This window comes from Anser brachyrhynchus (assembly GCF_964034855.1).
Source record: "Anser brachyrhynchus genome assembly, chromosome: 2".
NCBI lineage: Eukaryota > Metazoa > Chordata > Aves > Anseriformes > Anatidae > Anser > Anser brachyrhynchus.
The window spans coordinates 120,374,848-120,392,028 of NC_137695.1; the positions used below are offsets into that span (position 1 = coordinate 120,374,848).

The following is a 17,181-nucleotide window of genomic DNA, read 5'->3' on the forward strand; positions in this document are numbered from 1 at the left end:
TTTTTAAGCATAGTAATTATACTGCTTTAGTGTCTGTCTTTCATGGAGCCTTTTAGAAGCTCATCACATCTGCCTGAAAACATTTCACTTCCCTTGTTTCAACTTTTTCATCCATGCACCCACGTCCAAGAGTTTTCTGCTTGATTATAGAACTTATCTTAAGCTACTCTTTTAGGAATTTGTAGATCTTGATCACTTACTTTCTAAAAGGTCATTTTCTTTTCTAGTGAGTGCTATCCGAGATTTTTTTCCAACTATTCTGTGTTAATTAATCCTCTTATATCTTTTATCAAAGCTATTGAATTTTTCAAGACATTGGTTCTATTACTTCAATGTGTCCCACATTAGACAGAACTGCCTAGATGTGAGTCTGACAGCTCCCTTAGACCACTGAAATAGTATTCCCTATCTTCTGTTCAGTAGTTGACTTTATTTTTCAACTTTTTCTATCCCATTTTTTGCCAATTTTTTTCTATCGTTTTTTCTATCCCTAATTATTTTGCCTACTTCTCGGCTTTGTCACGCCAGTTTTCAGTTGATGTAGTTTCGTTAAATCAGTAGTGTATAGTAAAATGAAATTTCTACTACAGTGCAGAAGATCAGGCTATAGAGTTCTAATTATCAAAGTTTTGTGATTGCTTTTTCTTACTGCAGCATCTACTTTTCAGATGGGCAGCAGTGGGGGCCTTGGAATAGATCAGTTTCTCAAAGGAAATTAAACCAGAGATACAGAGGCTGAATATATTTTTAGGGTCTTTTAATTTTATTCAACGCACACAACAAACAATGAACAGAAATCCACAAACAGGCAAATTTCACATATGGTGAGTTTTGCTATCTCAACAGTATTTTCAGCTGGTAGGTTTTCTCCAGACTTGGTTGTACCTGTCTCCCGTGCTCATCAAACTACTGGTGTACTTTGCCTTATCTGTTACAGAGTGGCATGCTTTTCCTTGTTCTTATATTTAAGCAATTTCTAGCTCAACAGCCATTAACACTAGCATCTTTTGTAGCTGTTCTGCAATCTAGAGGAACTACTTGACAGTTTAAAAAAACTGCATCAAGTCAAGCTACTCTGTACCTAGGTTTCTATTTCTACAGAAAATGTTTAACCTACACAACCTGTTTAGTTTATATGTTATATATATGTTATAGTATATATGTTTATATGAATGTTTATATACTGTCCAGGCATTTTTCCATAGTGGCATATGGCACATACAGGACATACAGGACATTTGGGAGAATATTAGAATATTTTCCTTGCTTTTTTAAAAATTATTATTATTTTATTTTATTTTATTTTATTTCTTATGTTTCTTATAAAATGCATTGTAACATACAGGCAAGATAAGCTAAATTAACATTCCATTTACTGTCCTAATATAGCAGCCTAATTCACAGAGTATTGTTAATTTATATGAACATTTGAAGCATAAACCGGTCCTTCTTTTAAGGAGGTTCCTTTCTAAATAATACAGATTGTGTAGCCTAAATAAATGCCAGACCTAACATTCTCCAGATGGTGAGAGATGTATAGACACAAGGAGCTATGGAAAATATTTTCCAGTTCTTTACATTTCAACATGTACATGTTTTCTACTTCAGACTGAATTATTTAGGCATGTGGCAATAGAAAGCTGTACTTGATTAGATCATTATTATCTCTCTGGTTACCAGAGAGAAGCACAGTGCTACAAAAGCAACTGTCATTTATTTATCTGTTAATCTCTTTGTTTTGTGATATAATTCCCTCTTATTCTGTTCTGATATGTCCTGTACTTAAACTATTTAGTTTGGTCACCCTCCAGAAATTAAAGAACTTATTTGTATTCTTTTCTTCTAATCATTTACTGTTAAAGGGTTTCTTAAAAAAAAAAAAAAAAAAAAGAAAGAAAAAAGACTGCTTTAAAGTAGTGCTTATAGTTACGGAAGTTTTGCAGTTTTGATCACAGAAATTACTTGTAGGTGTAAGTAATACAGATACCAATCTTCGTATATAAACAGTCATAGTATAATCAGTCTATGCCCTTTCCTTGCCTCCCACAGATATTCTGCTTTTTCAAAACTGAGAATGTAAGCAAGAATGTAAAAGCATGGAGGAGACTTCATGTTGATCTGTCCCAGCTTTTACTAATTTGTAGTGCCTTCCACATGTAGTCCAGCTCTGTTATTCAAATGGGTTGTAATAGATTAATATAATTTTTATGTTTTGTTTTGGAAATGCGACTTTCCCCTCCTCCCTGAAAGATTTTTGCCCTTCATGATCAATATGGCTCTTTGCTTTCTTAAATGTTTCCTTTCATAGCATGTTTTGACTCATTATCCTCTGTCCTTTAAACAGTGCATTTATTCTTCTGCTGCTAATCTACACACAGTATGAGCACAGTAAGAGTTGTGATATACGAAGAGTTATGAGTACTTGGCCTCACCTCAAGCATTATGTGAAGTTTTGGCAGCTCCCTCACAGGGGAGCGGAGGGGCAGGCGCTGAGCTCTGCTCTCTGGGGACAGCGACAGGACCCGAGGGGACGGCATGGGGCTGGGACAGGGGAGGGTCAGGCTGGGTGTTAGGGAAAGGTTCTGCACCTGGAGGGCGGTCAGGCACTGGGACAGGCTCCCCAGGGAAGTGGTCAAGGAAATGAGCCTGCCAGAGTTCAAGAAGCGTTTGGACAACGCTCTCAGATGCATGGCCTGATTTTGAGGTGGTCCTGTGTGGAGACAGGACTCAATGATTCTTGTAGATCCATTCCAACTCGTGGTATTCTATGATTCTCTGATAATAAATGACATATAACTTAATTATGCTAATTAACAGATCTATTTCTCTTTGTTACATGCCAACCATTTTTTGAACATGATTCATTCTGTTAGAAACCTTGCAACTAGTTTTTATAAGGCTCTGCCAAATTTTTGATGTGTGTGTATTACTGAGATCAGTCATGTCACAGGCTAAATGGTGATATTCTAATGTATGGATGTGAGAGCTGCAATGAATGCTTGGCAGTAGAGAAAATAATAAAAACGATCAGGACATGCCACTCCTATTTTGAGTCATAGTTGTAATAGTGGTATAGAGTTGGAGACAGTGCCCTTGCCAGTTCAGGGTAATTTTATATGAATTAAAAGTATTCTAATTTGGTTGAGCATACAGTCTATTCATCAACTCTCCCTTCCTACTTTTGAGTACATATGTGGGTATTTTCTGCCCTTAATTATCTGCAGGATTATTTTACTACCTTTTTAACTTCTCTGCTGGGAATCAGAAATAAGTATTCTTCAATGACTGTAGATGATGTGATGTTTGAGTTTTATAAGTTTTATAAGCTTTTATAAGTTTGAGTTTTATAAGGAAGGAATGAACGAAAATTTATAGAAATGTCAGATTCTACTAATTATTTGGTAGCTTAAAATTAATAAGGTTTTAATAAATATTTGTAGGATACTGTCCAGTATAAAGCGTTCTGTGATTATTTTCTGTTTTCATCTTAGTTCCATGCTAAAAGTAGTGTTATTCCAAAGAGCTATTAAAATTATCGATTACTGAAACAATAATCTTCTCTGTGATCTACTAGATTGCAGCAGAAATGGCCAGCTGTGGTTAGAACAGAAAGAATGTATGGAAAAATTGCCTTTAAGATGTAAACAGGAATTATTTTTTTTGGAAAGTTATAATGAGAAAACCTGCAATGAAATATAATAGTATGTAATTACTACAAATATTTATTTTAAAACAAGTTTGCATATCTGGATAATTATAATGGCATTACTGTGGTATAAAATATATTAATACAGTAACTCTGAATTATATTCCAGAATTCTTTGAAGGTGCACAATTTTGTCTAGACTAGAAGGAAAGACATTATAAAGTTGTAAATATATTTCAATTGAGAGCTACTTTTAAAAGTGTTAACATACTCTAGTGATAAATGTTGAAACCTTCAAAAGTAGTTGGGTATCCACCTTTAACAGATGAGGGAGCCCATTTGTCTTCTTGCCCAACATTCTACGTGAGGTGAAAATCTAAAAATCTGAGGATTCATGATTACTATTCTCATTTTAAGGTCACATGAAGGTTAGCTGCCAGAAATTTCTGTTTTGCACAAATCTGGAGGTAGACAATGCCTTGGGACCAGTGAAATATAACTATTGTTTGAAACAATGACTAGGCACAGTTAGATAGTCTCCAGATAACTTACAATGATTTTGTAAATTACATTGTGAAATCATGAATACTCAACACAGAGTGAGAGAAGAAAATGGAGCACTAGGGAACATTTACTGGATGGGCTGCTTTGCTGAGCAGATGGACTGCTATACTCAGCATAAATACTTTTTTTTTTTGAGTTTTGTATTTTCATATTTTTTGTGCAGATAATTGCAAGGTTTGAACCTAGATTTGACAAATGTATTGATAGCTGTTGCTACTTCCAAACTTGAAAGTCAAGGTACTTTTCTGGCCAAATTTTGTTGGGAAAGCTTTTGAATAATGTACAAACTATAAGGTTAATTTCAAGCTTTTTCTTCTTCTAGTGCTGGTGTATGAGATCCATGTATACACAGGGGCTAAACTTGGTGCTGAAGCAGATTTTAATGTCTATATCAATCTTATTGGGACAAGAGGAGATGCTGGCAAAAGGAAGCTTCACAGATCTAAGAACAATAATGTAAAGTTTCAACACGGACAGGTGAAGTAAAAGCAATGCTGCTTGTGATCAATAAGAGTAAATCATGACTTGCAAAATATTTCTTCAAAAAATGTAAATATCTTCTTATTTACAATTTTTATTCAAACAGTTCACTGCTTTCTCACGTATTTTCTTTATGCAAAATTACATAATTATATCAGATGAACAATTTTTACATGCTGATTTTGCGTCAGTCATTTACTGACAGCACTAGATAGCAGAATTTGCATAGTGTTGATTATTTATATGAGACATATAGATAAAATAGTAACTATAGCATTTGTGTTCTCCTGAACAGACCACCGTGAATTTTAGAATCAAGTTCTAAATCCTTATTCCCAAGTTTTCTAGTCTTGGCACTAGAATATGTATTGTAGAAATGTAGAAATGACCAAAAAATTCTTTGCAACTTATCATTGTGTCATGCCAAAAGAATCAAGTGCTATCTCTGTGAAGTAATTTAAAGGTGTTATTCACCTCAGAAAGCTTTAAAAGATCCTCACTGTCTGGCCACGACCAATATAAGACACCCATGTTCATTTTGTAAAAGGAAAAAAAGAAGTAACTATTCTATCCTGTTACAGTTAAAATGATAGCTAAAGTTAAGACCTTAATTATTTTCCTTGTATGTTTCCACAGATGGACATTTTTTTCATAAAGGCTGTCTCACTGGGAGACTTGGAGAAAGTTCTGATTAGCCATGATGGAGCTGCTCCAGGTAGGATTTAACTTCCTAGAGACCAATCTGTTTTCAAGTCCTTTTAAACATCACGAACGCTATTTATATTGCATCCTTCATTCAAAATGGGACAGAAGGTCTTACAGTGATAAAAAGTCTTCCTGCAGAGTAGTCACTGTGATGGGATGGTGAAAAACAGTGGTAATGGTCAGCAACAGAGGACATAATTTTAATTCCAGATAATCCACTCTGTTTCAAGTTTATTTGTAACAGAGCACTATTTATTTACATATAGAAAATTTGTGAGAATGTTGCTCACACAGGTAAAATAGTCTTTCATTAAACAAAGAGTGAAGATCAAATGGAATGGAAATAAAAGATATTCAACAGCTGCTTTACTACCAAGGAAATATTGAATAGCTATAGCATTATGTCCTTGCTCCTTTGGGCAATGGGAGAAGATGTGGTTGTTAATTTAATCTGTGCAAGTCAATATGGACCTAATCCAGTACATGGCATTGCATTTAGTTTGTAGAGTTTTCAGGAAACAAAAAAAGAATTTTGCAATGAGATGAATTTTTGATTGAGGCCCTTGAGTTGTGTATCTCTGGAACAAAGTAACTGAACAGAAAGATGGCGTTTAAAAGCATTGAAGATGTAAATACTGCAAATATGTTTGCAGGTTAGTGGCTATGAAGAGTCTAAGTGAAGAGAAGGGTTTATAAAGCAGTTCAAGACCACACTGATGCTAGATTAGAAAAGCACCGTTACTCTACTCTCTTATGAAATGGCCTCAGGCAATGCCCAGTTTACTGACTGTACTGTCTAAGGCTCTGAGCAGACTTGCAACTATGTAGAAGTAGCCTTATTTGTTTGGTTTTGGTATGGAGTGTAAATCTGATTCTCATATCTTTGTAGTTCTCTAGAGTTTGCTGCCTTCAGCAATACGGATGATCATACCTGAGAGTTTCATATACAGACATGCCAAGACATAACTGTGAAGGCAGTGTAGTGGTGCCCACTTTCACTCTGTCCCCCCATACATCCGTACCATACTCTCCTCTTCCTTCACCTCTCCCATAATAGACAGCATAGCCATATCACAGAATCAGCATTACAAATCTGCAGCCAGACTCAACGATCTTAATGGATTTCAAAATCTGTCCTATTTGTCTAAAGAGAATAATGGATTGAATTCTGTGTGTAATAATATTTATGCCTAGGTAATTGAAATAATCATTCATTGTATGCACCACAGACAGATCTCACAGGTCTCTTTTGAACTCCTTCCCAAACTAACCTGAAATAAGCCTGGCCTGAGGTGACTGAGAGGTGGATAAAGGAAGGGCTGAGAGCTAGAAAAAGATGGTAATTCAGGAGAGAGGCCATCTACAGACCCATTTTTTTCATGCTGAGAAGGGAGAATAAGGGTTCCTTTAGAGGTGGTGCTGTCCTTTAGTTGAATCACTTGCCCATAGGGCAGGAGATCTTTAGTCTCTATTTGAGAAGTACCCTTGATGGAGCATGGAATAGATACTTTCTTTGGGGTAGGAGAGAGAGACACCTTTGTAAGGTTTAGGATCAAGGTCATAGTCATCTTTTGCAGGTTTCTTTGTAGGTGCATGGATGGAAAATGCTCTTATAATCACCTGGTTTGTGTGCCTTTGTAGCCTAGTTTAGGCTTGCACAGTGTCAAGAGTATTTGGGGTGTACCACAATGCAGTGTCCTTTTTGTAAACTCTGTTGGAAAGGTCACAGACTGCAGGGCATAGATCTTCTCCCACAGCCATCATGACAGCAAATAAAGGAAATTTTTTTCGTCAGCAGGGTTTTGCTGTTGGCCAGGCGTATGTCACTAGATGATGTCTTATCTGCTGAAAGATCCTTCTCCTCTATACAAACCCTCAAGACGTTGCTGTACCCTTTCTTCTTTTTGATCAGTTTCAAAGTGTTCTGCCTGTTTGCTAGTGAGTCTTGGCCAGGCCAGTAGGCTACCTCCAAGGAGGTAGCATCTGAGCTCTGTATGAAGTATAGGGGGATGGAAGGAAGCTTGCAAAGTGTCCTAATGTGCCATGGACCTGAGTCTTGAAGGGGAATTGGCATTCTGATCCATGCATTGCTTGGGCAAGCCCTCCTGTTAGGACAGATATTGCTGCCTTCTAGGGGCTTCCATACTCGGATGCAGCTAGGAAGGCAGAGCATGAGGAAAACAGGACAGTTGTCTGCTTCTGACCAAAACCTCTCTCATGCTGTTTTGCTACAATGTGCTGACAAGTAACAGTATTACTCAGGCAATACCTTGTGAGACATGACAAATTGTGGGTGGTGCAGACACAGTGAAAACAGGGTATTTGGAAAGGGCTTTGCATACCAGTCACTAGGATGGGCACTGGGAGTGATCTAAGCGATCAACATAAATATCATAGCATCATAGAATCACTGAGGTTGGAAAAGACCTCTAAGATCATCTAGGCCAGCCTTTGACCTGAACTCCACCACTAAACCATGCTACTAAGTCCTAAATCTGCATGTTTCTTGAAGACATTCAGGGATGGTAACTCAATCACTTCTGTGGACAGCCTATTCCAATGCTGCAACACCCTTTCAGTAAAGAAATTTCCCCCAATATCCAACCTGAACCTTCCCTGGTGCAACTTGAGGCCATTTCCCTTTGTCTTATCATTTGGTGCTTGGGAGAAAAGCACCATATGACAGTGGTTGCCACTGTTAGGGAAAGTACGAATTTGGTAGCCTGACAGAGGTGAGGCTGACACAGGTCCATGCTCTCAGGTCCCCACTAGTAGCAAGACTGAGTACATGTTCCCAACAGGCACACCAGAAATATATTTATACGACGTATATATGTATGCACATGGCTGGCCACCCAGGTCAACAGACAGAAACTCAGCACTCATACAAACAAAAACAGGACCAATGGTTTCATACATTTGCCCTGTCCAGCTGAACAGAATGGCAGTCTGTCAATGGGAAATATGTACATAATGTATCTACGTATAATGTATAATGTAATATATACATATAATATATGGTATGGTTCTGTCAGGCCTCCAGTAGCTGGCCTTAGACACTCAGTCTGCCCAGTAATAGCTCTGGATCCTCATTCTCCTCAGCTGCAGGCATCTGGGTGTGCCAGACCCCAAGCCTCACAGCTCCACGCCAGCTTCAGATAAAGATCCCCAGCTATAATCTGATGGCCACTGTCATATCAAGGAGATTGACCAAGTCAGCTAAGAGAAACCCAGCCAACACTAGAGGATTCTGCACACACACTGTGGATTCAAAAGTCAATGCAACAAAACATGGAAAGGGAAGACTGAGAGAATAACTAGATTAATAATTTTCTTGTGCAGTTTTTCAATGTTCACTAATGTATGCTTTGTATCAATGAAAATTATAAAAAATTTGCTTGCCAGCCTTACTTTTTTCTCCCTGTGTGTGGCAAAGATAAAGCTCTGTTAAAAAACAAACAAGCAAGCCAACAAAAACAAGACTGGAACAATGCCCTGTCTTTTAGTTTATGAGAATTTCCATTTATTTGGTGAGATCAAGTTCTTAAACATTTCTTCCTAGCAATGCAGTAAACCAGTAGCAGTCATACCTCAGTTAATCTCATACTGATGAATGAATTTATTACTTGAATATTACTTGAATATATTTTTTTCCCTATTCATATCACTAATGTCTATATTTTTTATAGAATCCAAAAGTATGTTAAAACTTATGTAGCTTTACTTTAAAGTGGATTCTCTGACCTATCACAAAGTTTCAGGTAGAAGGTGATTAAACTCAGTGGTAAAACTATAAAGTGCTTAGGTGCTTTGTGATTTAAATACCATATAAATTTAAATTGCTGCTGTTGCAAGACCAAAAGAAAATTTTTCATGCTATTTCCTTGGGCAAGAAAGCAAAAAGAGACTTCAATAAAGACTATGATATTTCATATTAAAAAAAAATAAATAAATCTCTATAAAGAAGGTTCTTTCCTCTCTTTACAGAGGACAGATAAACAAAAGCATGCCCTTGAAACATAGACTTTAAAAGTGGAAATTTGAAAAACTTTTGAGGAGGCTCATCACATGCCCAGAAGAACTCCTGTTGTTTGTTTACAACAAATTTGTTTCTATCAGAATTGTTAATATAATGTTTACGTAGACTGATGTAGTATTTTGACTTTGCAGTTTATGCAAATTTGCCTATACTGTAAAAGCTAAAGCATATATTTTTCAGAAGCTAAGTAAGAACATATGCAAATGGAAACAGTAGATATTAATGGTCTGTTAATACTGTTATATGCAATAACAACTTCACTCACAGAAGACCAAAAATTCCATCTTTCACACAGATCTTATTTAACTGCATAAACAGATTTGTCCTAACATCCTTGTGCCTGATCACAAGGAATCAAAAGATGTAGGCTGGGATGGTGATGGTGTTGGCAGTTCACAGATATATGCATATACTTGTCTCCAAGAAAAAAAATCCCCCTTCTTAAGATTAAAATAGCAAGGCAGAGAAGAATTAACATTGTACCTCTTCCAAGAGACACAGAATGATAAGCTTTCGTTGTATTATTTTATCTCATCTATTTAGTTGAGCTCTGTGCTAATGGGACCTGTTTCTGTGATGAAAAAATATCATCTGGACTTTTATATATATTTTTTATTTTGACAGAAGTATTATTTTAGATTATAAACTTTTTCCTTTCAACACAGGCAATGGATGGTTCCTGGATAAGATTGTGATAAAATATAAAGAAGGAAAGGAAGCTCAGGAGGTTGTATTTCCTTGTAACAGGTATGTCATTCATGGAGAAGCAGAATTAGTTTGTTACACTCTCGGCAACCTGGGGAAAATTTTGCAGAAAAGGTATGTGCACACAGCCTAGATATGTGAGCAGTGCGCAAGAGTTTCTCAAAGGACAAGGGTTGCAGAATTTTGCTTCTGAAGCCAAAGTTTGTTGGAACAGTAGCAAAAGGAGTCATAGCCTAATGTGAAGAAGCCCAAAACTGGAGAAAGGGTGCATTGATATTTCCTTTATCTTGATTATACAGAGACCACATGAAAATAAATAAGCTTTCAGTTCTTTATCTTCTAAACAGTATTATGTGTAAGGATCTAGACATACTGATTTTGGTCAATACCTCTTTCTCAGTCACTGAAAACATTATATACATACCAGAAATCTTTGGAACGCCCTTAACTTTCCTCCTAGAGAAGGGCTAAAATATTTCCTTTCATTTAGTAAATCTCTATTTCTCTGTCTTAGTAGGTCTAGAATGTTGCTGCTATGGACAAAATTGGAAAATGCCTGACTTTCTCAGTTCTAACAATTACTAAACAGCATGTTCTTCCAAATATTTTATTACTGGAGGCAACTGCAACCTGAAATTTTAGCTGTCAGTAGGTTGAGTCACATGACTACAACATAAAAATAAAACAACAACAACAAAAAGTTAAATATACCAATAGGCAAAAGCAGGGATTTGTGTGTGTTACCTCTGTGTATTTAAGTAAGGGGGATTAACTGCAGGAGTACAGGTGTGTTTTTGTAGAGAAATAAAGGAAATCTACAGGAAAGGTCCTTAAATTCATCTGCATAACAGAAAAGGAAAGTAAAAGAAAAAAAAATCAGTTAATTGTTGCATATTTGTAGAATTTCTATAAACTTCCAGATCTTCCAGGTTTTATCTATCCTGTTAAGTATGATGAATATAACTGACCACTGCAGATTATATAAACCCCTCAAAATATACAACTGAGTATCTGATCCTGTAAATGCTTACTACATCATATAGTATATTTAATTTGAAGTACTATAGCACTTCATAAAACTGTCATGAAAATTCCCATTGTTTGATGGGAGAGTGAGCCAAATACTCCCAATATGAATAATGCTAACTCTGATGAAGGCATACAAGAAAATTGGGTCTAGAAGGTACTTTAAAGACCTAATTTGATTAAAAAAAAAAAAAGAGAGAAAGCAAATGTCAGATTACTTGTTGATTATTATCAATACTGATAATTGTTATTAATCTTATTATTTTATTTATGCAATGAAAGATGGTTAGATGAATATCAAGATGATGGGAAAACTCAGAGAGAGCTAACTGCCAAAAGTAAGTATTTTGTTACAGATTTCTTTTTTTGTGGTAACAATACAGTGTTATTTACTGCCTAATTATTACTGAAGATCCTTTCTGAATATGACCATAACATAAGAAAAAAAAAAGTGATAAAGAAGGTTGCTCACATTATTTTTTTTTCTGCTAATATTTTAGAAGATGGCAATTCAAAGAAGTCATTCCTTAAAGGTAAGAATTGTTTTCTACACAATTGTCTTTGCTGTTTGAATTTAACCTCCAAATCAGTAGTAAGTGGCAAATATGTGAGCAAGTGACCTCATCATATAAGTAAGCTATCAACTGTGAGAGAAAATGAATACAAATTGGCTAAAGATGATCTACAGAAGTGATAAACTCTTTACAAGTAATTGAGAAAAACCTTCTGTTCATAAACCATTTCTGGTTTTCTTCATATTTTTACTATTCTGTCCTGAAATCAGCCAGGAATTCCTCTGAGAAAAGATTCAAGTGTTGCTTTGTTTATCTTAATGTCACTGTCATTTAATACATGGGGACAGATACCCTGGCAAACATGAGCATATTGAAAGATGTGTTGTGAAGTGGCAGTGAAAGCATTTTCAGTTCAAAGTCCACCAGGGCAACCAGGGCATTCCAAAAGTAACCAGAAATATTGCAAGATTGAGCTCCAAATGTGTTAGTGAAACTGGAAGTAGTATACTCATTTTGTTGACTAAATCTGCTTGGATTTTTGGAGTTAAAAGATTTTAATAAAAAACTACCCACCCAGTTGTCTATTTATATGCCTACAAAGACAGTCTATCACCATAGACTAGCACCATAATACGCTAGGACCTCCCAAGTGTTCAGAATGTGAGATACCATCTCTGTGTTTCTCCCTAACCAGAAAAGAGAAACAGACTGATACAAATTTCTTTATGAATATTTTACTGTAAATGCATATTCCGTGTAACTGTGTCTGAGAACAGTATGGGAGAAACTAGAGTAAATAAAGTAATGTTTACATATAGCTCTGAAAACAGTGGCTTGCCTTCTGTAGCATGAGTGCTGATCTCTCGATATAATTGCAGTTTCAGTGAAAATATAATCATTTGCATTCAATCAAACAGTTTAGCCAACAGTTTTATTGTTCCACGGCAAGATAACTTTTACAAGAGGAGACTGATTAACTCAGGTAAATAAAGACTTTCCCACATAGAGATTTGATTTTCATGAGTGACTTGGAATTGTACTCTACGTTCTGCTCAGCACACATTTCTGAAATGCAGCCATAATATCTGTTTCACCTTATGTTCAGAAAATAGACTGTATTTTAGTACTAATCTAAGGTTTTTTTTGTTTGTTTGTTTGTTTTTATTTTCAGTACAGCTTCATTTTTTATTATGTTACTATAAGCAGGCAGAGATGCAAAGGCTGCTGAGAGCTTGTGCATGTCAAGAACATTAAGGCACAATACATTGATTATGAGGTGAAAGGAGCATCTTATGCTTTATCAGTTTGTGAAACATCACACTGTCAAGATGTTCAGGAGGACCCAGGGGATGTGTCATCATTAAGAAGAGATGAGGGGTTCTGAATTATGAAGATATAAAGAAGAAGAGCATTTTTTAGGAAGTCCTCTGCCAATTATCTATGCAACACCTTAGCTTGAACTTCTCTTTAGTCATCTTTTTCTTTACCCAAGAGTTCATTCCAGTGGTGAAATGAAATAGATGAGAGACTGCTTTTTATACCTTTTGTAAAAGAGATGATGAGCAGGGCTGATCTCAGGATTGTTCATTTTTAAATTGTGTTGTCTTAATGGTAATATTAGAGGTATTGCAAGTGAAAAAGATTGAGATTTTTAGTATGATAACAAGCACAAGAGGTTTGGAAAGTTGTCTTATATTCAGTTCTGTGTCAATCCATTGTGATGTAGTACTAGTATTAGTACCACTAGTGCTGATAAAATTCCAGAGGTGAAGAGTCTTGGAATAGAAAGTAATTGCTTTAAATTCTCCGAGCATCTGCAGCACTGAAAACTTTACGTTAGAGAAGATAGCATTGATAAGCAGTTCCACTCACAGCAGATGTGCAGACCTTCCGTATAATGTACATTTCCTGAATGCAGCAGTTTTGATGTTAGGGAGACAATATTTTATGCATTCATGTGGTCATATATTATGTGAGCTGCACTCTGCAAGTGGGCTTCAGGAAAAGTCATAGAAAGTTGATTGGTAAAATTTGGCATTTGGTGATTTCCAGAATAAAGATAAGCTCAGGTCAGGTCTAAAGCAAAGGTTTCAAAACAAAACATGTAGTAAGTCACTCTGAAGGTCAGAAATCTCATTCTCTTTGGAGAAGGCTAACAAGCTACTAACCACCAAGCCAAATCAGAGAGTTTGAAAGTTGTCATCGCTAAGCGAGTTACTTGACTACTCCCGGTTCTTTTCCAGACAGGCCCCTCTTATGCCAGCTTTAATGAAACATAAATTCCAGATCCCTGTGAACGCTGCTGGTGGCTATGGATTCTGCCTAGATGCAGAAGGCCCATGTCAATTTTTTTCAGCAACTTGTGTACATCTGTAGATTACGGAGAAGCTTTGGCAAATCAAGCATAGGAACGGATTTATTCATCTTCTGTTTATTCCTCCATGTATGTTTGATGCAAGAGAAAAAAAGACAAAGGAGATTGTATTGGCAGAGAATATGGATAACTCTTCTCAAGTCACAAATGATGAAGTCATTCTGAGGGAGAATGGGACTTTACATCACTCTCTAAAAGTCTTCTACATTGCTACTTCCTCATTCTGTTTTTTGTTTTTCTTTTCCTTCTCTGTTTAAAATAAGTTGAATATAATTGGAGTACCTAGTAAAAGATTTTTTCTCAAAGCAAAACCACAAACATGTTCCAATGTTGTCCATTCTGCAGTCAGTTAAAATGAGCTGGGTTCCTGTAGTGTGGTTTGTAGGGTGCTCTGTGGCATTGTGGGCTTTTGTGGGTAGCACACAAAATACATTTCAACTTCAATGAACGCTGTTCAGTTAATAGATATTTCTAGGTTGGATCTTGTGTTGGGAAAGGTTTTTGGTATTAAGACATTTAGAAAATTCATAAGAAAAGAGAAAATATGCAGTAAATTCTCCTTTGACTTTGTTTTCATATCATTCACTATCTGGCAAGCTTTTGCTAATGGAGTAAGAATAATCACAGATAACTAAATTTCAAATAGCATGGTCCTGCTTCACCAGAATAAGAAAACTGGAATAATATGTCCTAAAAACAGTGACGGCAATCCTCTAACAACACATAAGTTGTTAGTATTTTGAAAGAAGAAAAAAAAACACTTTCCTTTTTCAGTTTTCTGAATTATATAACAAAATGTTGACTTTATGTTTTACCTTGCCCAATTTGCTATGCAGAGATGTCACTGAAGGTTTGATTTTCACAATTTTGCTGCAAGCATTTTTCAGGCTCCAAACTAGTGGTTAAAAGAATTTCTGGAAAGATATTGTTATGATTGATCTCATTTCATTCCTTAAAGTCGACAAGTGCTTATAATATGTCTCTGGATGTATCTCTGTAATGTGAAATAAGATCTTTGGTTATATTGCTTAAGCGAAGAGAAAATATGGAGATTTCTTTCTGTTTCTGAAGTTCTGTTTCATCTCCACCATTCATTTTAGCAGTATTATACTGATATCTCAAAGAAAATGGGTATACCATTGCACATTTGCTAAAAGTAAAATAACACAGTAAAGCACTAGTCACTCCAAACGGAAGCTAATGTAGTTCAGTAGTTCAGGGAAAAAGGATTTTTTTTTATGTGGCCATGCATGTGAAGTACAGAAGGTGACCTACCTACTCAAGACAAGCTATCTGATTTTCAGAAGTTACTGAAGAGTTTGGAATTTTCTGAAATTCCAGATATAGAAAAACAATATAGAAGTCACTGAACCCAGTATGTATTAGTAATCGGTCTCCTATCTGATGACTGCCATCCTTATGAAGTAGCTGTCTAAGATAATATAATATTAAGCAAAACATTTTTTTCTTATTCTGGCATGAGCAGATTAAATGAATTTGCTGAACAGAAAGAAAATACTGTGAGTTTGGGTTAGCTCTGTTACCAAGCAGTAGAAGCATTCAAAGCAAATGTAGGAGAACAAGCAGTCACAGATGCTAAGAGGCTTTAAATCTGTTAACTACTGATTTATTTCCTGGAAAACTCCCAGCTGGTGTCTTAGTCTTTCTTCTGAAATGAAAATTAAAAACACAATTCTGCACATTAATTAAAATAAATCACCTTGCCCAAAATACCTTCTTTAAACATGCTGCCTCTTGGAGCAGAAGATAGGCAGATATGTGTCCTTGCTTTCTCTCCTGAAGCAGGAAAGAAAGCAGAAAAAAGAAAGCTCACCTGGGAAACACAGTAATGCAAAATTATCTTAATTTCCTTTCTGCTCTTTCCAGGGTCAGTCTTCAAAATGGGACATGGTTGGAGTGGATATGAGGTTCAGGGCTATGTCAGGAGTCTTTGTAAAAATTTGAATCTGCTCATAAACCCTCAGAGTGCTCAGGAACAGCAGAAGCTCAAATGATGCTTGACTTCACCAAGTGTGACACCCTGAAGGGTACCACATGCCAACCTGGCACAAGGAAATAAAATTCAAAGCTGGCACAAATATCAAACAACAAACATTCCTCATTAGGCAAAGTCTGCATCTTCCATAATACTACATCTGACTCATGAAATGACCTGAAAAAAGGAGTTCAGATGGAAGGATCCTTTCAGCTCCTGTGTTACTCAGCAGACTGACTGTGAGATGTGTATTCGCCTGCTGTTTTGTAGCTGAGCCCAGAAGAATCAGGGAACAGTCAGATGTGATGAGAAAAAGCTTCTATAACAAGGGGGAAAACAGATTTAGCTAAAGAAGATGAAGCAAAAAATCAGGGGAAAAACCATAAGTCAGGAAAACCAGAAAAGGTTTTCATTCAATCTCCACCTCCAAACAGGTGGAGGAAAACAAAAGGTGTGAAAAAAGAACAGTACTGTAAGAAAAAGAATCACATCTAATTTATTTCAGAACTAAACTATTCTACAGGTTATTTTGTCAGCACATTGCATTGTGGGCTGACACAAAATCATGAAATAGTTCTCTTTTATGTTAATCTCATTAGCAAATTATCCTATTATCACAGTATTGGTCACGGACTAAACATAGGTTTTTAATTTCCTTCCACTGTTAAGTTCCCTTTGCCATGCAGGATCAAGTGTTGTATCTGCAAATAATTCTTTCAAATTCAGGGCAAGATTTACAATCAACCACTTAAACAACTTTCTAATCTATATTATCCATCTAAGACACAGTGTATTTTCACACACCTGGAATGGTTTTCTGCAGTTTCTGAGTTGCATTCTGGACTTTCAAATATTGCTATGAATACATGTCATCTACCAAAAAGAATGTCTGAAATCCATGAGCTGAGTTCAGTGAACTTTGCAGTTCCCTAGATTTTGGATTCTGTCCTAATGAATGATCTGACACATGAGCAGACTGAACATGACAAATTAGGTTAGAAAAATCTGAGAAACGAAGTTTAGTTTTCATTATTTAACTATCTGTGTATTAGCCAGCAGTTTTTGCAAATGGATCATATACAAGCTTTCCAAAATGTTTTCTTTTTCATGTAACATAGGAACACTTTAAGT

At 36.1% G+C, this 17,181-nt stretch overlaps 1 protein-coding gene across 13 annotated transcripts in view; it reads left to right on the plus strand.

The window, feature by feature from the left end:
• The window catches only part of LOC308189070 (lipoxygenase homology domain-containing protein 1-like), a 200,714-nt gene that overhangs the window by 115,814 nt on the left and 67,719 nt on the right, over positions 1–17,181 (plus strand). For all 13 annotated transcript variants that reach the window (XR_013945994.1, XR_013945995.1, XR_013945996.1 and 10 more), the window contains 5 exons: positions 4,533–4,687; positions 5,327–5,405; positions 10,100–10,181; positions 11,448–11,503; positions 11,666–11,698. Coding sequence is in view for 9 of the 13 variants with exons in the window: in XM_080578742.1 (XP_080434868.1) it covers positions 4,533–4,687; positions 5,327–5,405; positions 10,100–10,181; positions 11,448–11,503; positions 11,666–11,698 (405 nt within the window). In the remaining 4 variants the exon portion in view is untranslated. The remainder of the gene's footprint in view (positions 1–4,532; positions 4,688–5,326; positions 5,406–10,099; positions 10,182–11,447; positions 11,504–11,665; positions 11,699–17,181) is intronic.